Source organism: Myxocyprinus asiaticus, chromosome 3 (assembly GCF_019703515.2).
Source record: "Myxocyprinus asiaticus isolate MX2 ecotype Aquarium Trade chromosome 3, UBuf_Myxa_2, whole genome shotgun sequence".
Taxonomy (NCBI): domain Eukaryota; kingdom Metazoa; phylum Chordata; class Actinopteri; order Cypriniformes; family Catostomidae; genus Myxocyprinus; species Myxocyprinus asiaticus.
Genome location: NC_059346.1, coordinates 8,965,861 through 8,991,803, shown reverse-complemented (window position 1 = coordinate 8,991,803; position 25,943 = coordinate 8,965,861). Strand labels below are relative to the sequence as shown.

The following is a 25,943-nucleotide window of genomic DNA, read 5'->3' as shown; positions in this document are numbered from 1 at the left end:
TGTCAGATTGAGGTCAGGGCTTTGTGATGGCCACTCCAATACCTTGACTTTGTTGTCCTTAAGCCATTTTGCCACAACTTTGGAGGTATGCTTGGGGTCATTGTCCATTTAGAATACCCATTTGCAACTGAGCTTCAACTTAATGGCTGATGTCTTGAGATGTTGCTTCAATACATTCACATAATTTTCCTTCCTCATGATGCCATCTATTTTGTGAATTGCACCAGTCCCTCCTGCAGCACAGCACCCCCACAACATGATGCTGCCACCCCCACGCTTGGGATGGTGTTCTTCGGCTTGCAAGCCTCACCCTTTTTCCTCCAAACATAACGATGGTCATTATGGCCAAAAAGTAAGATCTTTTTCCCCATGTGCACTTGCAAACTGTAATCTGGCTTTTTTATGGCGGTTTTGGAGCATTGGCTTCATCCTTACTGAGCAGCGTTTCAGATTATGTCGATATAGGACTTGTTTTACTGCGGATAAAGATACGTCTACCTGTTTCCTCCAGCATCTTCACAAGGTCCTTTGCTGTTGTTCTGGGATTGATTTGCATGTTTCACACCAAAATACATTCATCTCTAGGAGACAGAATGTGTCTCCTTCCTGAGCGGTATGATGGCTGCGTGGTCCCAAGGTGTTTATACTTGCGTACTATTGTTTGTACAGATGAACAAACCTTCAGGCATTTGGAAATTGCTCCCAAGGATGAACCAGACTTGTGGAGGTCCACAATTTTTGTGGAGGTCTTGGTTGATTTCCCCATGATGTCAAGCAAAGATGCACTGAGTTTGAAGGTAGGCCTTAAAATACATCCACAGGTACACCTCCAATTGACTCCAATTAGCCTATCAGAAGCTAATTGCTTAATGGCATGACATCGTTTTTTTTTTATTTTTCAAGCTGCTTAAAAGGCACAGTTAACTTAGTGAATGTAAACTTCTGACCCACTGGAATTGTGATATAGTCAAAACAATCTGTTACAAAACGTACAAAAGATTGCATAATCAAAATATAATGCATCATATTTTGTCATTATGTGAAGATTTGCTGCCCAACTCAACGAATGAATGTGCACAATGTGCATCTGTCTGTTCTTCCTTCAGGTTACCGTAGTAATCTTAGTAAGCGCGCACCAGTTTTTTTTAGTGACTGTCTGAACCGTCTATTTTCAAATTGCTGTTGGCTTAACAGGAGACGCCATAACCATCATGTTTTTAATATGCGTGTTAAGTTGAAGTTCAGTTTTGAAGACGCTGCATTCGGTTCCATTTAGCTGCGCTCTGTTTGAAACACTCGCCTGCTGTATATGCGTTGAGCACACTACCACATGCCTGGTGTGTGTGTGTTCGCTCCTTCCTGTGGGGAAAGCCGCAATGCTCCGTATTGTTGTTGCTGTGGTGATTCATGAATCGTTCAATTCAACACTGAGAGTCATCATTTCCACCTTTCAACTGAGCAAAGTGCAACGGAATGACACTATGTCGGACTTCTAACTTGGAAACTCATGCGGAAATCTTCAACTCCCATTTCGTCGAGATGCAGGTGTGTGTTATGTCACGCAAACATTTCGGCACACATGGCAGGGAGGTTTACACTCAGTGACAAACATTCACTTTTATTAAACAATATCCATTAACGAGTCAAAGTTCTTACATTAAATGAAAATAAAACGTGTTTAGCAAACGTTTTGCAGAGACAGGTGTTCAAAACACGGTTAGTTACACTCTTTTGATTATCGTAACGATAGAATTGCAGCGTCGCAAATCAGTTTGGTTGCTATGAGACGTCTCTGACAATCAATGTACCCCTCAAAATCACAATGTAATCAATCTCAAAATTAAAATAAGCTCCCTCTTTGACACGTTTTTGTTTAGTTGTCAGGTAATTGTCACTGAATTTCGAATTAAGTGAAAAGTCACATCATACACGATCACCATCGATCATCGTTTTCATGCTCGATCATTGCTGCCACTTCCGAGTACCTGAGTACACCAGTACTTGTGCCCATCCCTATTCGAAACCCAATGAAATTTCACAATTCTCCAAATTAGTAGAGTGTAGCAATTAAATCAAAGATTGGATGGCCAGAAATTTCCTTCAACTCAATTCTGACAAAACAGAGGTACTAACCATTGGAGCAAAAACCTCTAAAAATAAGCTGCTGAAATATAATTTGACTCTCGATGGATGTACACTGGTGGCCAAAAGTTTGGAATAATGTACAGATTTTGACCTTATGGAAAGAAATTGGTACTTTTATTCACCAAAGTGGCATTCAACTGATCACAATGTATAGTCAGGACATTAATAACGTGGAAAATTACTATTACAATTTGAAAAACTTCAAAGAGTTCTCATCCAAAAATTCTCCACGTACAGCAATGACAGCTTTGCAGATCCATGACATTCTAGCTGTCAGTTTGTCCAAATACTCAAGTGACATTTCACCCCACACTTCCTGAAGCACTTGCCATAGATGTGTCTGTCTTGTCGAGCACTTCTCACGCACCTTACAGTCTAGCTGATCCCACAAAAGCTCAATGGGGTTAAGATCCATAACACTTTTCCAATTATCTGTTGTCCAATGTGCCAACTCTAACCTTTTCTTTTTGTTTTTCTGTTTCAAAAGTGCTGTTTCTTTGCAGTTCTTCCCATAAGGCCTGCACCCCTGAGTCTTCTCTTTACTGTTGTACATGAACTGGTGTTGAGCAGGTAGAATTCAATGAATCTGTCAGCTGAGGACATGTGAGGCATCTATTTCTCAAACTAAAACTCTGATGTACTTATCCTCTTGTTTAGTTGTACATCTGGGCCTTCCACATCTCTTTCTGTCCTTGTTAGAGACAGTTGTCCTTTGTCTTTGAAGACTGTAGTGTACACCTTTGTTATGAAATCTTCAGTTTTTTGGCAATTTCAAGCATTGTATAGCCTTCATTCCTCAAAACAATGATGGACTGACAAGTTTCTAGAGAAAGTGGTTTCTTTTTGCCATTTTTGACCTAATATTGACCTTAAGACATGCCAGTCTATTACATACTGTGGCAACTCAAAAAGAAACACAAAGACAATGTTAAGCTTCATTTAACAAACCAAATAGCTTTCAACTGTGTTTGATATAATGGCATGTGATTTTCTATTACCAAATTATCGATTTAGCATGATTACTCAAGGATAAGGTGTTGGAGTGATGGCAGCTGGAAATGGGGCCTGTCTAGATTTGATCAAAAATGACTTTCAAATAGTGATGGTGCTGTTTTTTTATATCAGAAATGTCCTGACAATACTTTGTGATCAGTTGAATGCCACTTTGGTGAATTAAAGTACCAATTTCCTTCCGAAACAGCAAAATCTGTACATTATTCCAAACTTCTGGCCGCCAGTGTACTGTACATCATCTTCTACAGCAAAGAACTTAGGTGTTATATTTGATACCAATCTGTCCTTTGAAAATCACATTTCCAATGTTTGTAGAACAGCATTCTTCCACATAAGAAATACTGCTAAGTTACGACACATGCTCTCTGTTGATGATGCCGAAAAACTAATTCATGCGTTCATGACCTCAAGACTAGATTATTGTAATGCATTACTGGGAGAACATCCAGCAAGTTCAATAAATAAAGTTCAATTGGTTCAAAATGCAACAGCCAGAGTGCTGACTAGAACCAAGAAATATGATCATATTAGCCCCATTTTATCGTTGTTACATTGGCTACCTGTTAAATTTCGTTAATTTTAAAATTCTGTTAACTACGTACAAAGCTTTGAATGGTCTAGCTCCACAGTACTTAAGTGACCTTCTGTCATGCTATATTCCATCACGTAATGATTACGATCGCAAAATTCTGGCCTGTTAATAGTTCCTAGAATATCAAAATCCACAAAAAGAGGTAGATCCTTTTCATATATGCTCCTAAACTATGGAATAGTCTCCCTAACACTGTTCGAGATGCAGACACATTCACTCAGTTTAAGTCTAGACTAAAGACTAATTTATTCAGCCAGGAATTCACCTAATTTATCCATCTACTCACAATTAGGCTGCTTTAGTTAGGTCTGCCGGAACAAAAACATTTATCATAATCTATAACTCTGCAATAAACTGAATGGCATCTATGCTAATATTCTTCTATTTGTTTCCCTGTCTCAACCTCGGGATTCAAATCCCGAGGTTACCAGAGCCGACCAGATTGAGCTCCGTTCCTACTTGGTGTCGGACTCCACTGCTACATGTTGCTGAGTTATGATGACTCAATGTAGCTGGTGCCAGCCAGACATCACTTCAGTCTATTACGATGGACTTCAGAGGATGATGTACTGATGCCATCTCCAACCATAAGCCATGGGATACTTCATATGCCACTGCCTGAACCTTGGATTTAGGACAGACTTCGCCAAAATTACCTGCCAGTTGACGCACGTCACTGATCTCTGCCTGCATCACCTTGGTCTAACGATGGAGTATACTCTTAAAATGGAATACATTGACTATAAATTAATTGCCAACAAAAGCCTTCATCAGCTAACTAACACATTACAATGCATCTATGTGAACTTCTGCAGCTAATCCAGGATGGACTTCAAAGACATTAGTCATTAATCTTATAGTTCATTCAAAATCTTTGTTTAAACACTGGCCCTCAACACTTACTTTACTCATTTAAAACCATGACTTGCACTGTACACAAATAACTAATATTGGCATTATATTCATGCTGTTTAGCCAGAGGGGAACTGGCCCCCACAGTGAGCCTGGTTTCTCCCAAGGTTATTTTTCTCCATTATCCAACATCTTATAGAGTTTTGCTTTCCTTGCCACAGTCGTCTTCGGCTTGCTCACTGGGGTTCTAAATACAATTATTATTTATTTATTTTTATACACAATTTACAATCATATTTAATCAAACTACATAATGATGACTCGTAGACTTTATAGATAATACACATTAATTTTCTGTTAATGCATGATTTTCTGTAAAGCTGCTTTGAAACGATGTGTGATGTGAAAAGCGCTATACAAATAAAAATGTCTTGACTTATAATTAATTAGTAACACAATTTGTAAAAACTCTGTGAATCTGTGATATCCATTAAGGCAGCATGACTGATTGAATTAGGGAGTGTAGAATCACATGGGGTGCTTTTATAGCGACCTCTTCGTGGCCAGTTGTCCGCGGTAATGCGCTCAACAAGCCACGTGATAAAATGCGCGGGTTGATGGTCTCAGACGCGGAGGCAACTGAGATTTCGCCCTCCGCCACCCGGATTGAGGTGAGTCACTACGTCACCACGAGGACTTAGAGCACATTGGGAATTAGGCATTCCAAATTGTAGAGAAAAAGGGCAGAAAATAAAAAAAATGAAATAAAAAAGATTGAAAATCGCAATATGTCCTTGCACGATTACTTAACCTTAAAAGGCTGCGTTTATGCATTCAGAGCTGACTGTGAGCAAGTGGCACCCTCTAGCGGTCTGGATGACATTATCCATCGTCCACTATACCTCTATAACACAGAATTTAAAAGGGGGTTTTATTCCTTTGGTTTAAAGTTTTTATTTTTCCATGATGTGGCCTGTCATGTGTTCAACAGATCCAATCCATGTTCAATGGAATTTATTTATAGTTAGAATAGTGAAAAGTCTTTTGTACAGCTTTGTACATTTTAAAGCATAATTCCAAAATAAAACAGTGATCTGATGACAAAATAAGGTAAGTGGCACAATATCAAATTTAACTGCTGTCATGTAAACAAAAGCCTATTGGCTACAAAAAAAGAAGCATGAGACCTTTAATATGTCCCACCCCATTATCCTTTTTCAATAGGAAATACTGTCAACGCGAAGACATTTTATGGGGTCTTGAAGTATCAAAATGTATTAGTGTTGCTGTCATTTAACTCCCTTTTAGGATTATGAAAATACGAGATTTATCATGATTAGATGATACAGCAGCAAAAATAAAAGCAGCATCTAACTTTACAGGGGCACATCTCTTACCTTGTACTCTCTAAACTTGCCAACGATTGGCTCATGCAGGAGGAAGCGGATGTCTTTCAGCAGGTAGAAGGTCCTTGGGGCTGTTGAGCCCTTGTTGACCTTCTTCTTGTGCTTGGGTTCATGCGGATAGATTCCTTTCAATATGCATAACCGCCTGTAGATGCAGATGCAGGTCTTCATTAAAAACAATTGCATTTCACGAATGGGCAAATACTAAACATGATCCAAGTTATATACATCTGTGGTTCTCAATTAGTGGGTCACTTCTGATAGGGTCACAAACAGTAGGGGAAAAATGCCAAATGCAAACAATAAAATTAAACGAACTATATTGTGTATAGTTTGCATAGCAAAATGAAAAAATCCTCAAAAACCATTAACAAAGTTCCGTTTCATTCCTCCTGACTGCCAGAGGCGGTGCTAAGCACTAGTGGACAATCGCAGTACCAGCCAGATAGGTCGAGAAAACAAAACAAAGTTGTCCAGCCTCTTTTGCCTTTTCGCTATATGATAGGTCGCTGTATTCTCCGCGCTGTCCAGTGCAGCTTAAAGTAGCGAGGATTCGCCCTCTCAAGCTGTGACCGTGCGCTCTACACCATTATCTGCATGGATTTTTCATCTTTCATCATACGTGAGTGTATATTATTTTATATTGATTGTTAGTGTTGGCGATACCCTGTGCTTTACGGTATTATATAGTGACTGGTGTCTTACCACACTTAGGTAATGTTTTCCCGAAAGCATAATATTTATATTTATCTATACATTTATAAATATATTTTTATTTATCTTGTTACATAGTTACTATAGTGCACAGCTTTATCGGGTGCTATCACTGCCCATCGTGTTTAGGAATTCAGCATATAAGAGAGGCTTTGACAGATCTGTGTTTGCACTGCAGTATGCTGCTGATGTCAGAGAGGCAGCTTCGCCTCACTGAGTTGGATCCTTGTTCACCTGTTAGCCCCACAAAACATGATTCAGTCCCGCGGCACGCTCAAAATTGCCGTACATCGGCAGCGGCTGCCGCTCCGCCTGCGAAAATGAAACCTGTGCCGTAAACTGACAATTCTGAGCATTTGCTGTCGAAGACTGTCGCTAATCTCTCATCAGAAATGCCAGAAATGAAGCATCTTCTTCAAGCTGTCCAACCCCCAATATCAGCCGCTCCCACTGGGAACACACCAGTGGACGAGGGTGATTTCCAAACTCCACACAATATTGATTTGGATACTCTTTCCATGAGTGCCTCCAATTCACATTTTACTGAAGAATTGGTTGATGCCGCTATGCATCCTTCCTCTCAGAAGGTATTCTCCAGCCTGTCTGTTGCAGGTGGCTCGAGCGGGGGTTCTGTTCATTCATAAGGGATGGGTCCATCCTCTTCGGATAACACTTTGTCAGTACTACAGATGGAGGTGGCACGTTTGGGCCTGGACAAAACACCTGTTCAACCTGCTCAGGCAATCCACAGATACAAACATGTTTACCATGCCACCGTGTAAGGACTTTGTGTCAGAGTTTGAGTGCTCTTACAGGTTCCAATGTTCCTAAAAGGAGATCGAAGACAGGGCCTACCCTAGCTTCAATGGCTGAGGCCGATTCCTTAGGGGTGGGGCGGGCTCCAGAGGTTGAACGGCCAGTGGCAGCCTTGGTTGTATCACCAAATGAAGCATTAATAGGCAATGTACGCTGTCCAAGCGCACCGTGTGGACGTACTGACATGCTATTAAAGAAGGCATCCGAATCAGTAGTCTATATAACTCAAGCAGAGAATACTATCTGCCAGCCGCTTCTTGCCTGCAACAACACATTGGGGTCGTCAAATGTAGACTTCTGTGCCTCAGTTTCTACAGACAGCTTTGTTTGCCATGGGTCATGTGATTCGTGAGCTTGGTCCACTCTCAGAAACCCTTCTAACAGCTCGATGCCATGTATGGCTTGCTCAGGAGAGGCTGCCTGAAAATTGTAAAAAGACCCTGAAGGAACTGCCAATTGTACCAGGGCATCTGTTTGGCCCCAATATCTCTGAGGTATTGGAGAAGAGAATGAAGCTGTCGGAAGCTTCCCGTCAGCTAACTCGGGTACCACAGGCAGCTACTTTTAGGATGCCACCAGCTCCAGCTCATCATCGCTACCCGATTCCAGAGCAGCAATTTCATCACCACACTGCTTCCCAACCTCAGGCCCCACAGCATCCTCAAGGTGTTGGAGGAGGCCCAGGGCCATTGCCCATTTCACAGTCAGCCTCAGGTGGGACAACCACAATTCGCCTCACTTACCTGGATTGAGGTGAGTCACTACGTCACCACGAGGACTTAGACCGCATTGGGAATTGGGCATTCCAAATTGTGGAGAAAATCCACCCCCCAAAAAAGTGTATGTCGCTGCCATATCTGCACATCATCCCCCAGTTGGTGGTTCCTCTTTGGGGTCTCATAAAATTGTTTGCATTTTTCTGAAAGGAGCAAGGCGTTTAAAGCCAGTTCGTTTGAACCCTTTTCCTGTGTGGGACTTGCCACTTGTGCTAGAATTCTTTAGCGCACCACCATTCGAACCATTGGGTGGTGCAGATTTTAAGTGGATGTCTTTAAAGCAGCGTTTCTGCTGGCTGTTGCTTCCACTAAATGTGTTGGTGAGCTCCATGCGCTGTCTTTGAGTGAGTTGTGCTTGTGCTGGTAGCCAGAGGATTCAGGGGTCATTCTTCATCATAATCCAACCTTTCTTCCAAAAGTCCTTTTGCCGCAATTTGTGATTCAGTCCATTAATCTGGCTGCTTTTCAGCTGCCCTCATCTCAATTTGATACTGAGTGAGGGCTCTTCCCCTGTGTCCTGTACGCAATTCTACACCTTCATTCAGGTAGACAGATCAGTTATTTGTCTGTCATGGTGGTGTGCGTAAGGGTGTGCTTTTGTTCAAATAAAGACTATCACGCTGGATTGTGGAGGTAATAAAATTGACAACAACCCTTACCAGAGGGTGTTACTTACCATTCTACCAGGGCTGTCTCTTCTCTTGGGCTGCCTTTTGGGAAGTTTATTTGGCAGATGTCTGTGCGGCTGCTACCTGGTCTTCTTCATGCACATTTGCATGGTTCTACAAGGTTAACATGGCTGTATCCCATGCTGTGAGCTCTGCAGTTCTTCTGGAGTGACCTTGATGATTTTAGGTGAGTGACATTCCTCATGACTGTGTTGGTATGTGTCATCCACTAGTGCTTAGCACTGCATCTGGCAGTCAGGAGGAATGAAACAGAACGCTAGTTACGTATGTAACTGTGGTTCTGTGAATTTCGGATGACCGCCAGAGTTCCTTGTCATTTGGAATGAGCGAGAAAGCACTCCGAGGCTGGACACTGAGCTGCTCCGGTTTCTATCCTTGTAGCAGAGTCTGCGTCACGACGTGATTTTGTTGTTATATTTTCTTGACCTATCTGGCTGGTGCTGCGATCATCCACTATTGCTTAGACTCGCCTCTGGCAGTCATCCAGAATTCACAGAACCACAGTTACATACGTAACTAGCGTTATGCAACATTAAAGAAACTACAATCCCCTTGACTACATTAAAAATGGAATCACTTGCAATTAGGATAAAGTTTGTGCCAAGCATAATGTGCTTTGTGTGGTACATTATTGGCTGCCTATATAGCAATGTCAATTTTGAAGACATTTTTGTTTACTTTCGTGTAATAAACAACTCTGGCAATGGACATTAAAGGAATAGTTCACCCAAATATTATAATTCTTTCATCATTTACTCACCCTTATGTGGTCTCTCTGTATGCCGTAACAAAGATATTTTCAAGCAAACATGACCAAAATGTGATTTCTTATTCACTACAAATCATGACATCATCAGTCTCCTTGGTGCATTCAGGAGAAAAGCTTAATTACACATTCTCGCATTTGACGCATGTGAAGACTGCAGTACCTGTACATTTTGGTCTCTTTCTCTACCAAAACCGATCAAAGCGCTTCAGAAGACCACTCGAGTTGTATGGATTACCTTTATGCTGCCTTAACGTCCTTTTTGGAGCTTGAAAATTTTAGAATCCATTGACTTGCATTGTATGGATATATTATCCATATATATACATCATGCACCCTTGAAAATATCTTCGTTTGTGTTCCGCAGAAGAAAGTAAGTCACACAAGTTTGCGACGGCATAAGGGTTAGTAAATAATGAGAGAAATACCATTTTTGGGTGAACTATTGCTTTAAGTGGCAATCCAACAAAATGTAAAATCTGGGTCCTAAACACACACACACACATATATACATACACTAATGTTCAAAAGGTCACTTGCCTGAAATGTTTCTCATGATCTTAAAAACCTTTTGATCTGAAGGTGTATGCTCAAATGTTTGAAATTAGTTTTGTAGACAAAAATATAATTGTGCCAACATATTAATTTAATTATAAAACTAAAATGTTATAAAAAAATAAAAAAATAAAAGTTTTTGAAGTGGATGACTTGGACCGAATAATTAAGAAAAGCAGCCAATAAGTGCCCAACATAGATGGGAACTCCTTCAATACTGTTTAAAAAGCATCCCAGGGTGATACCTCAAGAAGTTGGTTGAGAAAATGTCAAGAGTACATGTCTGCAAATTCTAGGCAAAGTGTGGCCACATTGAAGATGCTAAAATATAACAGTTTTGATTTATTTTGGATTTTCTTTAGTCACAACATAATTCCCATATTTCCATTTCTGTTATTCCATAGTTGTGATGACTTTACTATTATTCTAAAATGTGAAAAAAATAAACAATGTGTAAGTGACCCTAAACTTTTGAACGGTAGTGTATATTGCTTATGGTTCATAGCCTAGTAAACACTACATACTAAAAACCAAAAAGTTAATGTAGAATGTTAATAATTTGTTTTGTTAACCAACCTGAAATCAGCAAGACTCAGACTCAGCTTCTTGCGTGCTTTGTTCCTAGTGATGTAGTTAGTGGCTGATCCTCTCTCATACTACATGAGAAGAAATGACAGGTTACCAAAAGCACCGACATTTAGATATACACACAAACCAACACTTCACACACAGAGTGCTTATTTTAATTGTACTGATGTTGTCAAGCAAAGGTTAAAAAAAATCTTATAAAAAAATAATTAAAAAAAACTTATATGTAAATATAGCTGGAAATGTGATGGTCTAGCCCAGTAGTTCTCATCCTTTTTTTGATGAACGCCCCCCTACTTCATTCCTTTACCCCATTCCCATTTAATAAAGCTGAAGTAGTGATATGATAATATTTATTATCAATCTATTTCTGCCTGAAGTACAGTTAGTGTTACTATAGTAAATTCAAGGGTGGTCATGTAGAATTCTGCGCCGAATTCAAATGGTTTCCGCTTCTCGCGCCTTGCTTCACACAGATTCTCGCAAAGCTGCGAGTTTAAGAGCTCGAGCTTTAAGAGCTTTGCGCTCGTGCTGCTCTGTCCATTGAACTGTATCCATCTACAGAGCCATACAGATGCATTAGCCGAGGTTGTGCCTCCACCAGTGTATTTGACGCTGCTAAACCAGACACTTCAAATGCGCCACTAGACTTCAAAATCAGATGAACCGCGGTACAAATGCGTACCAACCCGTATAATTGAGAACCAACTGATATATACTCCAAGTCTAGATAAACGTTTTAATGCAAAGACGAACTTGACGATAGATTTGATTATTATGACTGATAAACGCCCCCATTTGTAACCTAACGCACCCCTCTCTACTAATTTGCTCTCAGCGCCCCGTGGCAATCTTTCAACACCGTTGAGAACCCCTGGTCTAGCCATTTAAAGATGGTCAAAACAACACAAAAGACACAACGTGCTTACATACTATCAAGCAATCTACTCAACAATCATTGCAATGTACAGAGAGACGCATTTAATTAGCAATTACACGTATAACGTATAGAAAAGCCGCATGTTTAAATACATAACTAATGAACTGAAGACTACACAGGCCCTTCGCTGATCAAAATATTTTGACGTAACAGTCTTGCTGTGTCTTACCTTCTTCTTTTGTAGACCACCCATTGCAGGGGAAAATGCTTTTCAAATCTTTCAAAAAGTGTTGTATAGTTACATATATAGCGCAGACAGATCTCAGCTCACACAGTGCTAACGTGCTCCTTCCGAGCACACGTGTTTTGTGTGACGTCACGCAGTCGAGACAGTAGGACCCTTGTACCGGGGTGCCGGAGCGAATGCCTGCATAGATATATAAATGTGTAATGTAATGCATTTCCATCCATCCATCCATATACTGTATATTCACATATTACATTTATTATGGTCATTTATTATTGTATAATGGTTATTTATTATATATAGCTACCTTACCAAGTGTGTTGTTGTTTCACAATTATAATCTCTCTCTTTTTTTCTGTCTCTCGTTGGATTTGTGAGCCTACGCATTGGGTTGCCACCCGTCCCGTAAAATACGGAATCGTCCCGTATTTAAAGATAAAATGATGACGCGATTTGTCCCGTATTTAAGCTGGTCAGATGGCGTCACGGTGAAATCTTTTAAGATCGCAAATTTAACATTGATATAAGTTGGAAAATTGGCCTACGATGAGTAAGGGACCGTCTGAAAAGTCCACACATTGTGCTAAAACGTGCTAATACTGTAGAGGGTGTGGTAAGGGACCGTCTGAAAAGTCCACAAATGGTAAAACTGTGGAGTTTTTTTTTCTATATAAACGTTCAATAAGATCAAACAATGTATAAATACAATCATAAATACAAGTACAGGTGAAGGAAAAAAAATAAAATAAATACAAATTATAAAAAAAAAAAATGTATAAACCATCCAAAATGTATACATACATAAGATAAAGAAGACAAATTAAAATTAAAATAAATATATTTTTAACATATAAATGATGTATTTTTTTTTATAAGTCATAGGTCAGGAAAGTTCTCATTTTAGCATCTAAGAAAAGATATACAATTTTTATTAATAACGCATATTAACTCAATGCATTTATTGCTAAAACTGTTAGCCCCCCCCCCCCCATTTTAAAACTTCAAAACTTCTAAGCAATAATGAGCCTTTCAATGTTTGACATGGACATTTCAGCTATTTGTTGCCTATGATTTGTGGTGAAAATGATAAAAAAAATAAAAAAAAATCTATTTAATAATTTATATGTTTCTGAGTGTGATGAGATATTTCTCATTTGACATCAATTTGCAATCACAGCCAGACAATAAGTCATGGAAAAAAGTCCCAGAGAGAGTGAGAGAGAGAGAGAGAGAGAGAGAGAGAGAGAGAGAGAATAATAGAGATAATAATACAGAGTACAATAAGTGGGTGTCACCATACAGCATCGGTTCAGTGGTGAAGATAAGGGCAAACAATCTGTGGGTAAAAGTGACAAAATTTCATCAAAATGGGCTGCCTGAAGTTCCTCAAAGACTTTTTCTGGGGTTTTTGGGACTATGAGACTCCTAAGGTGATGGTAGTTAAGGACAAGAAATTAGGAGTCATTTACAGAGCCGTGCAGTTCCTAGTGATCACATACTTCATTTGGTAAGAATGTGCTTTTTTTTAACTTTTCTCTTATGTGGTGTTTTTAAATATTCAGAGCTTTATTTGAATAACATACTTTTAAGACAATTACAATACATTTGATAGATGTCATGTATCATAATCATTTATAATACTGGCCTCAGATGCAATAATAATTTCCTTTTTGGAGGTCAGTACACTTCAGAATTTTAATACATCACTGACAAATGTTTGGCAGTTTGGCTGTGGTTTTAGTGGTCACTACAGATCAACCACATCGACATACCACATATGTTAATTTTATAGTCTCTGTACCACAAATTGTACTGTAAAAATTGAGTTAGAAAACTTCTGCTCTAACTGTGTCTTGCAAAACTGTAGCAGAAATTGTAACAGAACCTGCAATAGTGATAAAGCAATGATGATGACTAATGTAGAGTTAAATATTTATATTATAGAATGTATTATTGAACACTTTGTGTGTTGAAATGGCTATCCATATGTGCTTTACAACAAAAATGTTTACTTGTTTCCAATATATTAAATGAGTATTACTACAATAAGGTTCTGTATGTTAACAGTAGTTAATGCATTAGGTATTATGAACTAACAACGAACAATTGGTTTTTACAGCATTTATTTACTTTGGTTAATACATTTATTTTTAAATTACTTTTACCAATTTTTTTTTTTTTTTTTTTTTTAAGATTCACACATTTCAATTTCATAACAAAATTCCATTTAATTGAATTTAGTAATCTGTAATAAAATTAAATAAAAACGAAATATTTTAAGTTTTGTTCTTTTAATTTTGTTAAACATTTCACAATTATTTTATGTTATAAAATTGAAATGTGTAAATGTTTTTTTTGAGTATATTTTAATAATATTGTAATAATTTTTCAGTTTAAGATATTAAAATATTATAGTGTGACGAGGATGAGGGCGTGGCCAGGCCGTGAGGGTCCACGGCTGGCGCTGAATCCGATGATCAGTGGGAGAGCGAGATAAAGGGGAGCCGGAGATGCCAGTTCAAGAGAGAGAGAGACGCACTTGGCCGAGTTGTGTGTGTCTGTGTTTGTTTAAGTTGAGTTTTGCATTAAAACTTTATGTTGACTGTTCAGCCGGTTCCCGCCTCCTCCTTTCCCGTCCTTATACTGTTACATACATATATTAAATAATTTTAATATAGAATAAATTATAAGTATTCTATTGTTCATTGTTAGTTCATAATAAATTAACATATGTTATCATATACAATCTGTAATGTTAAAAATTTATTAGTGTACTTAGAAATTAACATTAACCCAAATAAGTGCTGTAACGTTAACTAATGTTATTGTAAAGCGTTCCCTTAAAAGGCAATCAAATGCCATAATGATGCCACCTTCATGGTAATTTGGCTCTGAATTCATGGTTTTGGTTTTATATTCTATCTTTTATCTATAGATATGTTTGACTTCCTTGTTTAAGTTGTTTAATTTAATTGATCCGTTTCACTATTCTGTCCCTATAAAGGTGTGTTCTTTAAATTAAGTCTTAAGTGTGTGCAGGTAATGTATAAATGTAGTCTTTTATGGATGCAGGTATGTATTTATCAGTCAGAAAGCATATCAGGAGACTGAGACCCGTCCAGACAGCTCAGTTTACACTGAGATGAGAGGTGTGGCCATGCTGGGAGACAGCATTCTGGACACAACAGAATACGTTCAACCATCTGAGGTGAGGAAGGATAAAACTTTAAATGAAAAATTGTTCTTTAAATTGCAACTTACATAATGCCTGTTCTAATGGATATAGGGCAGGCTAGATCATTAAAATGTCATTTCTGTATGGACAAAGCAATTCTTTTGAAAATACTAAAGAGATTAAATCATATTTTCCCTACTAGATCAACATACTATTAATTGATCACACACACACACACACACACACACACATACACACACACACACACACACACACACACACACACACACACACACACACACACACAAATTGCATACATCATTGCTTGGTTTTTTTGATGCACAGGGTGGTGATGTCATAAGCACCATACTTAGAAGAGAGGTGACGCATGATCAGACGCAGGGCACCTGTGCTGAGGTGAACAAAAAACACACAAAAAACTGTACATGTTCACACAATCAGTATCCAAAAAGAATATGAGAAATTGTTTTTTGTTTTGTTTTTCAGCATTACAGTGTTGCCAATGCAAACTGCACAAAAGATTCTGACTGCATTAAAGGGGAAATTGACTTTGATGGTCACGGTAGAGTTTTCATTACTAATATATCTTTGGAATACCTTGTATTTATCAAGTTTGTACACTCAAACACAAAAATGACTTGGCCAGTGATTATATCAACACTAAACCCTGTTTTGAACAGGCCAAAGAACAGGGCGATGTATACCATACTACAATTACACATTCAAGACCTGTGAGATCAAATCTTGGTGTCCCATTGAGGAATATGCTGTTGTTAGGTACTGAAGTTTAATTTATTGATCAACTGTCAAAAATTGAACTTAAGGACTGCACTAAAATATCTTTCCTCCCACCATAGGGAACCAGCTTTGGAACAGGCAGTTAATTTCACTGTATTCATAAAGAATGCCATCCATTTCCCAAAGTTTAAAGTGCTTAGGGGAAACATCAAACCGAACAAGCCAAAGAAGTTGGCACGGTGCCACTACCACCCAGAAACCAACCCATATTGTCCTGTATTCAGCCTCGGCTTCATCGCAACACAGGCCAGAGAAAAATTCAGCGAACTTTGTAGAACTGTACGTACAGGGCATATTGTCTAAAAGCAAATCATATTTTCCCCACAATTCTAATACGCAGTGTGTTTTAACATAAGAAAGTTTTAAATTATTTTTTTAGGGTGGAATAATTGGAGTGTTTATTAACTGGAAGTGTGATTTTGATGTGGATCCCTCGGAGTGCACTCCAACATATTCATTTAGAAGGCTGGATATGAGAAAAGATCTGCCCAGCTCAGGCTACTACTACAGGTATGGATTTTTTAAGAATTTCAATTTCAATAATCAATTTAAAGGTGCAGTATATAAGATTCAGAAACTTGTTATTAATGACTCCTGTGGCCGTTAATTGAACTGCAGCCAGCTACCTGTTGCCCGTGCTCGTGCACACACTCCATAGGGATGCGAGCGAGCGAGCATCGACCAAAACAATGACGTAACGTGCAAAGAGACTGCATTTGTGGTAGCATAATTAAAATTACACTTTGAGACTGTATATAATATACCCTCCAGTGCTGGAACAGGGCTATAACAAAGTGTGGATATAGGTCTGGCTATGCGAGACTGTAGTTTGAAGTAATCACCTTTCTTTGCATGATACATTGGCTGTCTTTCGTTTGGAAGGCTGCATGTTAGGTAGGACGCGTCCTTTGAAGGCTGCAGTATACCGAGTGTCCTCCTTTAAACAAGCCTCGTTTAAACGAGACGGCCATCGTAGGACAAACGGAAACATGGTTGCTATGACAGCACGCCACACTTTAACAAGCACGAGTGCTTTGAGTGAGAAGGGAACAAAGTCCCTTTAGAAGGGAATGTATGAGGTAAATTTTAGGAGCGTTATAATGATGTAAAGAGAAAAGAAAATAGATTTTACAGGTGTACTTTTAGTCTAATACTTTATTTTAATTATATATTAATATAATTATACATATTATATACTCTGCACCCATCTACTGAGGTACTTTAACTTGGAAATTAACATTCTTTGCATTTGAACATCATATTTACAGGCAAATTGGCGTCATTGTTTTTAGACATTTCCGTTGAAGCAAAGAATTGTGGGTTGTGAGTGCCCACGAAGGATACACCTCAAGCATCCTCCGAATTCCCGCGAAAAAAGGTCGCATTCAAAGGCTGCATTCGAAGTGTCCTACTTACTTTTCTGAAATGAGACAGCCTCGATGACGTATGCGGCCGACAAATGCGACCTCCGGAGGACATGGCCTTCCAAACGAGACACAGCCATTGACTGCATTTATACGATAGCCTATGTCGGCGTTAGCTAACTAGCTAGCTTTATCAATAGCTGTTATCTAAATTTGGTGGATGATGACAGTAGCTGTAAAATAGACTGTTATAAATATGTTGACACAATTCAGTATTGGTGTGATTCCATCACAACTGTCATTTTGATATATCGATGCACTGTTGTTTTATAATAATAGATTGTATATATTTTCTGTATAACCAAGTTACTTTACACTAATGAATGGAGCTTTTTGCATTATCTGGAACATTGTCTAGCATTCATTTCATGTGTTATTGTAGTTTACCTTGCTGAATAATTACAGATTAACATTATGTCAGTTACTTTGAATCGGTATACCTGACTTTTAGTATTAAGAGAAGATCGTTGAAATTATTTGAAAGTTATGAAGCAAGGTAGCTTGCAATTCGTCAGCGTTAGCAGGCAAGATCAAGTTAGCTAAAATTACACAGATCAATCCTTATGGCACTACAGGTGCATCTCAATAAATTATAATGTCGTGGAAAAGTTCATTTATTTCAATAATTCAACTCAAATTGTTCAATGCACACAGACTGAAGTAGTTTAAGTCTTTGGTTCTTTTAATTGTGATGATTTTGGCTCACATTTAACAAAAACCCACCAATTCACTATCTCAAAAAATTAGAATACATCATAAGACCAATAAAAAAAAAAAAAACATTTTTAGTGAATTGTTGGCCTTCTAGAAAGTATGTTCATTTACTGTATATGTACTCAATACTTGGTAGGGGCTCCTATTGCTTTAATTACTGCCTCAATTTGGCGTGGCAGGGAGGTGATCAGTTTGTGGCACTGCTGAGGTGGTATGGAAGCCCAGGTTTCTTTGACAGTGGCCTTCAGCTCATCTGCATTTTTTGGTCTCTTGTTTCTCATTTTCCTCTTGCCAATACCCCATAGATTCTCTATGGGGTTCAGGTCTGGTGAGTTTGCTGGCCAGTCAAGCACACCAACACCATGGTCATTTAACCAACTTTTGGTGCTTTTGGCAGTGTGGGAAGGTGCCAAATCCTGCTGGAAAATGAAATCAGCATCTTTAAAAAGCTGGTCAGCAGATGGAAGCATGAAGTGCTCCAAAATTTCTTGGTAAACGGGTGCAGTGACTTTGGTTTTCAAAAAACACAATGGACCAACACCAGCAGATGACATTGCACCCCAAATCATCACAGACTGTGGAAACTTAACACTGGACTTCAAGCAACTTGGGCTATGAGCTTCTCCACCCTTCCTCCAGACTCTAGGACCTTGGTTTCCAAATGAAATACAAAACTTGCTCTCATCTGAAAAGAGGACTTTGGACCACTGGGCAACAGTCCAGTTCTTCTTCTCCTTAGCCCAGGTAAGACGCCTCTGACATTGTCTGTGGTTCAGGAGTGGCTTAACGAGAGGAATATGACAACTGTAGCCAAATTCCTTGACATGTCTGTGTGTGGTGGCTCTTGATGCCTTGACCCCAGCCTCAGTCCATTCCTTGTGAAGTTCACCCAAATTCTTGAATCGATTTTGCTTGACAATCCTCATAAGGCTGCGGTTCTCTCGGTTGGTTGTGCATCTTTTTCTTCCACACTTTTTCCTTCCACTCAACTTTCTGTTAACATGCTTGGATACAGCACTCTGTGAACAGCCAGCTTCTTTGGCAATGAATGTTTGTGGCTTACCCTCCTTGTGAAGGGTGTCAATGATTGTCTTCTGGACAACTGTCAGATCAGCAGTCTTCCCCATGATTGTGTAGCCTAGTGAACCAAACTGAGAGACCATTTTGATGGCTCAGGAAACCTTTGCAGGTGTTTTGAGTTGATTAGCTGATTGGCATGTCACCATATTCTAATTTTTTGAGATAGTGAATTGGTGGGTTTTTGTTAAATGTGAGCCAAAATCATCACAATTAAAAGAACCAAAGACTTAAACTACTTCAGTCTGTGTGCATTGAATTTATTTAATACACGAGTTTCACAATTTGAGTTGAATTACTGAAATAAATGAACTTTTCCACGACATTCTAATTTATTGAGATGCACCTGTATATTTCACATGCTTTGCAGTTATGCAAGCTTACCTGTCCAATAAGAAGAACGCCAATTCAGGGTCGGTTTTGATCCCCAAATCAAAACGAAGGTCCCTCCAGGAATCAAATGCCCTGCTGATGTTCACTCTAGTTTTCGCTCGACCACGATCACGTTTCCGCTTAGCCAGACGGGATTCAGTAGATAAATGTTTTATTTTTATTTATTTATTTTTGGCTTAATCTGAGTTTGTGTAGGAGTCAGTGTTGTGCTGGGAGCCGGCCATTTGCTGGATTCCTTCTCTAAGATAACATTACCTAGTGCTGGAGTTTGTTGTCGCTGTTGAATAGTGGAAGAGAAGCTATTACTGAGGCAAGGCTCTCAGGAGCATGCATAAACGTCACATCCTTTGGATTTTCCCGGAAAAAGCGACCCGCTCCCTTCGCATGAAAATCAGTCTACAGGCTTTAATAGGCAACCTAGTAAGTCCGGGAAGGGCTCGTTTTTTAAGTTGCGTTACAAGCCGTTCACATATTGGCAAAAAAAGGGCAAATAGTACATGAACGTTTTTACATATTGCACCTTTCAAATGACAATCAATCATCAATTAATCTTTAATATTTAAGAGATAGTTCACCCAAAGATTAAAATTCTCTCATCATTTACTCACCCTCATGAAATCTGTCAGATGTGTATGACTTACTTTCTTCTGCTGAAAACAAACAAAGTATTTTTAGTACAATATTTCAGCTCTTTAGGTCCATACAATGTAAGTAAATGTTGGCCAGAACTTTGAAGCTACAAAGAGCATATAAAGGCAGCATAAAAGTAATCCATATGACTCCAGTGGTTAAATCCATGTCTTCAGAAGTGATATGATAAGTGTGGGTGAGAAACATATCAATAAGTTATTTTTTTTACTATAAATCTCCACTTTCACTTTCACATTCTTCTTTTTTTTCACAAGTTCTTCAGTTTGTGCATATTATAAATACAGTATTATATATATTTGCATATATATAATATATATAAATATATATACATTTGCATACCCATACAAATAGATGCTCCAGAGTTGTTTTGCCCATCACCATTACTCCTGATAAATGAATATCAGCTCATCTGAATTATTTACTTTTTTTTTTCTTCTAAACATCTCAGGTTTGCGAAGTATTACCATAAGGATGGTGTTGAGTACAGATCGCTTATAAAAGCATATGGGATTCGGTTGGATGTCATCGTACATGGACATGTAAGACCATACAGAAAGTACTTTAAACCTTGTTTGACATGCGGACTGCACATACAGTAAGTCTTTTACTGAATCAGTCCATGTCTTTGCAGGCAGGAAGATTCAGTCTTATTCCAACCATCATCAACACAGTGACGGCCATGACGTCAGTAGGAATTGTACGTTTGTATTAAATGTGTATTAGGAATATGGTAATTTTGGGTAATTTAAAGTGAAAGTTAATGATGTCATATCAAGATGGAAGACATAAACACTTCACAAATTGCATTATGTGAATGGTTCTCGGGTTTCCCTTGGGCTGAGGATGATCTAGAGTAGCCTTGATGGAATAAGGCATTTAAGGACCCATAAAGCTCCTTTTCATCCTGAGTTTTGTCCTGATTGTTACTTCTAAACATGTCTTGGCTATTGTTTTATGAAGACATGTTCCTTGTTTGAACTCAGTGTGAAATAAAATATTTACCCTATTTACTTTCTTAAAGCTGTGTAATTTCTGCGCCAAAACCTCATCAAACGAAATCGCAAAAATAGTCAGTTTTCGGTCCCACTTTATATTAGGTGTCTTTATGTACTAACATTAGAAGACATACAGTACTATGTATTTATTGTGTAACTACACGTTGTTCTGCAAAATTCTCACAAGATTCACATTTGTTGCTACTGAGGTTGAGGTACGGGTAGGTTTACGAGTAGGGGTAGGGGTTAGGGTTTAGGCTAAGGGTTGGGTTAGGTTTAGGGGTAAAGTTAACAGATGTAATTAAATGCAGGTACTTTAAATGTAAGTACAATGCAACAACATGTACAGTATGTACATAATAAACACACTGTAGCAAATGCTTTAGTACATAGTAAAAGACACCTAATATAAAGTGGGTTCCAGTATTCAAACAAATTCCAGAAAACTCCAACTCCAACAAACAGAAAGTCCCAGTCCAAAATCATGACACTGGTCGAGCCAGTGTTGCTGTGTCGGGCTGGATGGGTGCTTTTACATGCCGAGATAGGACAAGTGTTATTGAGAAAATTCGCTTTGCATGTTATTCAGAAGAGAAAATTATTGTTTTGTAATCTTTCATCTAAAAAATGGCCCGAAACCTCGTTTTGGGTCAGTTTTTCAAGTATGACATTGGGTTTGTAATGTTTGAAAAACTAAATAGGCTAACGTAACTTGCTGTCTTGCTTTCTTTCATCTAGTGCTCAGTCATTTGTGATTGGATCATGCTGACGTTCATTGATAAGAATGAAGTCTTCAGTGACAAGAAGTTTGACGATGTAAGTAGAGCAGGACACAGATGATTATGTGGTTATTCTTTAAGAGATATTTGAAAGACTTATGTTTCAACTATCCACTACTGCAGTCTGAGATTGTTCCCTACCAGTCAAAAGTTTGGACAAACCTTTTCATTCCTTATTTTTACAATTTTATTTTTTAACTAGATAGGTAACGTTTGTCAAGACAAACTTCACTGTTGTCGAAAGTTTAAACTAATTTTTTTAAAGTTTGAAGACTGATTGTTATACATACTTTACAGTAAGATAAACCACCAGCTAGCTAGTTAGTCAGACAGAATGTCACATAAATGGTCAGATAGATAGATAGAGCAACTTAAAGCAGATCAAATGTCTTTTGTGGGTGTTTACATTTGACATTGTTACTTTTTTGACAGTTGGAGTTTAAAATTAATGAGCATTCCATTGGCCTGTTTGAACATTCTGTCAATGTACTGTCAATTTATGGGATTTTTCCAATTTTTTATGGTCTGCTGTGTGAAATCCGTAAGCCTGATCAGATAGAAAAGACATAGAACACTATTCCAGGACAGTCTGAAGGTCTCTACCACGTTTGATGTAGCTTGAAAGCTCTAGGAGGTGTTAGTGTAAGAAATGTTGTTCTTGGTTTAGGGATTTTTGAAAAAACCTTAAACCAATTTAGTAGAATAACAGTATGTTGGTTTCGCCAAGCCAACATATTAGTAAAGTCATTAAAACCATGAAATAACACAAATGGAAGTCTGAGAATTATGTAGTGAAAAAAATCATATCAATCAAAACTACCTTATATTTAAGCTTCTATTTAGTAGCCACCATTGGTCTAGATGACAGCTCTGCACACTCTGGACATTCTTGTTGGATGCTTTTCCTTCAATATCCAGTCTAACTCATACAATAAAATAAAACAAAATAAAATTTGTTTGGTACAATTTAGAGTTGTCTGCAAAACTCATTTAAAGCATTGAAGCATAAAAGAAGCATTTATTGTGCACTCAGTAATTTTTGGAATTTGTCGTCTTGGACTTACACTGACACCTAGTGGTGTGGATGCAGTTCAAACGCAATAGTTTTCAGTTACCAACGCCATTATAGAAATGTACTATTCACAGTCAGCCATAATTAACTTAATTCATAAGTAAAGGGACCAATAACAGGGCGTTTACTGAGATTAAGCGAGTGGTATTCAGCTGGTCATGTGATTCTAACATGGCAGCCCCCATGAGGGGACCCTCTCCATGTAGAATAAGACAGCTTTTATAAGGTTACAGATATGACTGGAGACTTAATCTCATGTGAGTGCTCATCATTTCAAAATTACAATTAAAATTACTGAGTGTACCTTTAAGATCAAAATGTTTATGAGAAACATTCAACCATTTAGTAAAGTGTGTCCAAACTATTTACTGGTAGTGTATATATCTTTTATTATGTTCCCTAATTTAGATTCATCAAATTTTTTTCTTTATTTCTTTGATCAGATCTCTAAAGAACCCAGCCAGCCAATCACAACAGACCTCACTCTTACAAGCTATGGCTCCACCCACTCTGACCTCTCAGAGGGTGTGCCATTATGAACGAAGGTCACCAAATTCCCTGTGACAACACAACTGCTCCAGTGATAATATGCAATGCCAAGATGAGTAGAGTATAAAGAATATTTTTACATAAAGGACTGGATGTTACCCTGTGTGATAAAAGAGTGTGAAATACAGTCATATGCAAACCAAAATACCATATCTGGGTCCAGTAAAGCTTCTGGTTGTGACCTGCAACATCCCAAACATTTCTGTTATGCTTAGCTTCAATAATTATTGGACACTAATGGACAATGTGCATGTTTATTGCTTAATTCAACTAGACTCCAGGTTTGCTTCTCAAAGCATTTATATTGCACCCATCTGGAATTGGCTGGATCGTGAATAGTGGGCATTCCATATCACAAGCTGATTTTTGTCGAACAATTTGCACTGATAAATAGTGCACACAAAGGCCAGGAAATATGTATTAAAGGGATAGTTCACCAAAAATGAAAATTCTCTCATTATTTACTCACCCTCATGCCATCCCAGATGTGTATGACTTTCTTTCTTCAGCAGAACACAAACAAAGATTTTTAAAGAAATATCTCAGCTCTGTAGGTCCATACAATGCCAGTGAATGGTGATCAGACCTTTGTAGCTCCAAAATCACATAAAGATCACATAAAAGTAATCCATAAGACTCCAGTGGTTAAATCAATATCTTCAGAAGCGATATGATAGGTGTGGGTGAGAAACAGTTCAAAATTTAAGTCCTTTTTATTTCTCTTAATCTCCACCTTCGCTTTCACTTTTACATCTGAAAGCCACATGTGGTGTCTGTTAAGTTTAAGTAAAACATTTACTTAAATTTCGATCTGTTTTTCTCCCATCATATCACTTCTGAATATATAGATTTTACCACTGGAGTTACATGGATTACATTTGTTTCAAGACAAAGGTCTGGTCACCATTCACTTGAATTGTATGGACCTACGGAGCTGAAATATTCTTCTAAAAAAATCTTTGTATTTTGCTGAAGAAAGTCATACACATCTCGGATGGCATGAGGGTGAGTAAATAATGAGATAATTTTAATTTTTGGGTGAACTATCCATTTAAAGTGATATTCTGGGTTCAATATAAGCTCAATCGACAGCATTTGTGGCATTTGATTACCACAAAAACTCATTTTGAATTATATCTCCTTTTCTTTAAAAAAAGCTAAAATTTGGATTACAGTGTGGCACTTACAATGAAAGTGAATAGGGCCAATCCGTAAACATTAAAAGTAAAGCCACAAGATGTAAGCAATATGCATTTTAACATGATTGCTTACTATCCTTTTGTGAACCTTGTGTCAACTTATATCAAATTTTACAATTTAACAACTTTACAGCACAAATAATACACAATTTTTAACAGAAGAATTAATATAAGTGCTTTTATACAATTATAAGCTTTACATTTCTGCCTTAAAAGGTGCACTCAGCAATTTTTTCCTCATTAAAAAAGTTTAACTCCTAAAAACATGAATTGTAATTTCACAATATATGTAGGAAATCATGACTACTCACATTAAAATTAAGACTCCAGTCTTATCAGTAACCTTATAAAAGCTGTTTTATTCTACATGGAGAGGGTCCGCACATGGGGGCTGCCATGTTAGAATCACATGACCACCTGAATACCACTTGCTTAATCTCAGTAACCATCCTGTTATTGGACACTTTCACTCATTGATTAAAGTAATCATGGCTGACTGTGAATACTAAATTTCTACAATGGCATCTGAAACTGAAAATTATTGATTTTAAATTATGCTGCATCCAAGCCGCTAGGTGTCAGTGTAAGTCCAAGATGACACAATGACAAAAGTTCCTGAGTGCACCTTTAAACCCCCCAGAAATTGCCCCCATTCACTTTCATTGTAAGTGCCTCACTATTACCTCGAATTTAGCTTTTTTAAAGAAGGAACAAGTCAAAATTGTTTTTTTTTTGTGGTAATCAGCATTATGCCACAAATGCTGTAAATTGATCTTTACTTGTATTGAACTCGGAATATTCCTTTAAGAAAATAAAAAGGGTCCACTTTGATTTTAACGCTGAATGTGACAACAACTAATAATAAAATATTAAAAAGACCAATCCTTTTTCCAATGATTGTCTCTTGTCTGGGAAAAACTTCTTCCATAAAACAACTGAAGCCCTTGAGGAGAGAAGATGAGGAGAGGGCTTCTTCAAAGAACCACTCACAGTGCTAACCTGATAACAACTCTTCCTATGAAATTGGTTACAGTAATGAGATTTAGGGGAAAAGAT

The 25,943-nt window shown here is 38.0% G+C and overlaps 2 protein-coding genes across 2 annotated transcripts in view; one reads left to right on the top strand and one right to left on the bottom strand.

The window, feature by feature from the left end:
- pes (pescadillo) overlaps positions 1-12,195 on the bottom strand; it is a 33,152-nt gene extending 20,957 nt beyond the window's left edge. The window contains exons 1-3 of the mRNA XM_051679974.1: positions 12,023-12,195; positions 10,902-10,981; positions 6,001-6,154 (exon numbers count right to left, since the gene is read on the bottom strand). Coding sequence (XP_051535934.1) covers positions 6,001-6,154; positions 10,902-10,981; positions 12,023-12,046 — 258 coding nt within the window. The 5' untranslated portion in view covers positions 12,047-12,195. The remainder of the gene's footprint in view (positions 1-6,000; positions 6,155-10,901; positions 10,982-12,022) is intronic.
- Positions 12,196-13,073: 878 nt separating this feature from the next.
- p2rx2 (purinergic receptor P2X, ligand-gated ion channel, 2) lies at positions 13,074-24,177 on the top strand. Its single transcript, XM_051680224.1, has 11 exons — positions 13,074-13,547; positions 15,113-15,248; positions 15,561-15,632; positions 15,723-15,798; positions 15,917-16,013; positions 16,094-16,313; positions 16,414-16,544; positions 20,742-20,832; positions 20,925-20,990; positions 22,027-22,104; positions 23,583-24,177. Exons 1-11 carry the CDS (start codon positions 13,408-13,410, stop codon positions 23,676-23,678), a joined length of 1,203 nt encoding a protein of 400 aa, XP_051536184.1. The 5' UTR covers positions 13,074-13,407; the 3' UTR covers positions 23,679-24,177.
- The last annotated feature ends 1,766 nt before the right edge of the window (positions 24,178-25,943 follow it).

Excerpts from the sequence above, each read along its gene's own strand:
- p2rx2 (XM_051680224.1), top strand. The coding sequence starts at position 13,408 with ATGGGCTGCCTGAAGTTCCTCAAAGACTTTTTCTGGGGTTTTTGGGAC. Across the intron at positions 15,249-15,560 it reads AATACGTTCAACCATCTGAG|GGTGGTGATGTCATAAGCAC; the intron begins GTGAGGAAGGAT and ends TTTGATGCACAG. Across the intron at positions 16,314-16,413 it reads TCAGCGAACTTTGTAGAACT|GGTGGAATAATTGGAGTGTT; the intron begins GTACGTACAGGG and ends TTATTTTTTTAG.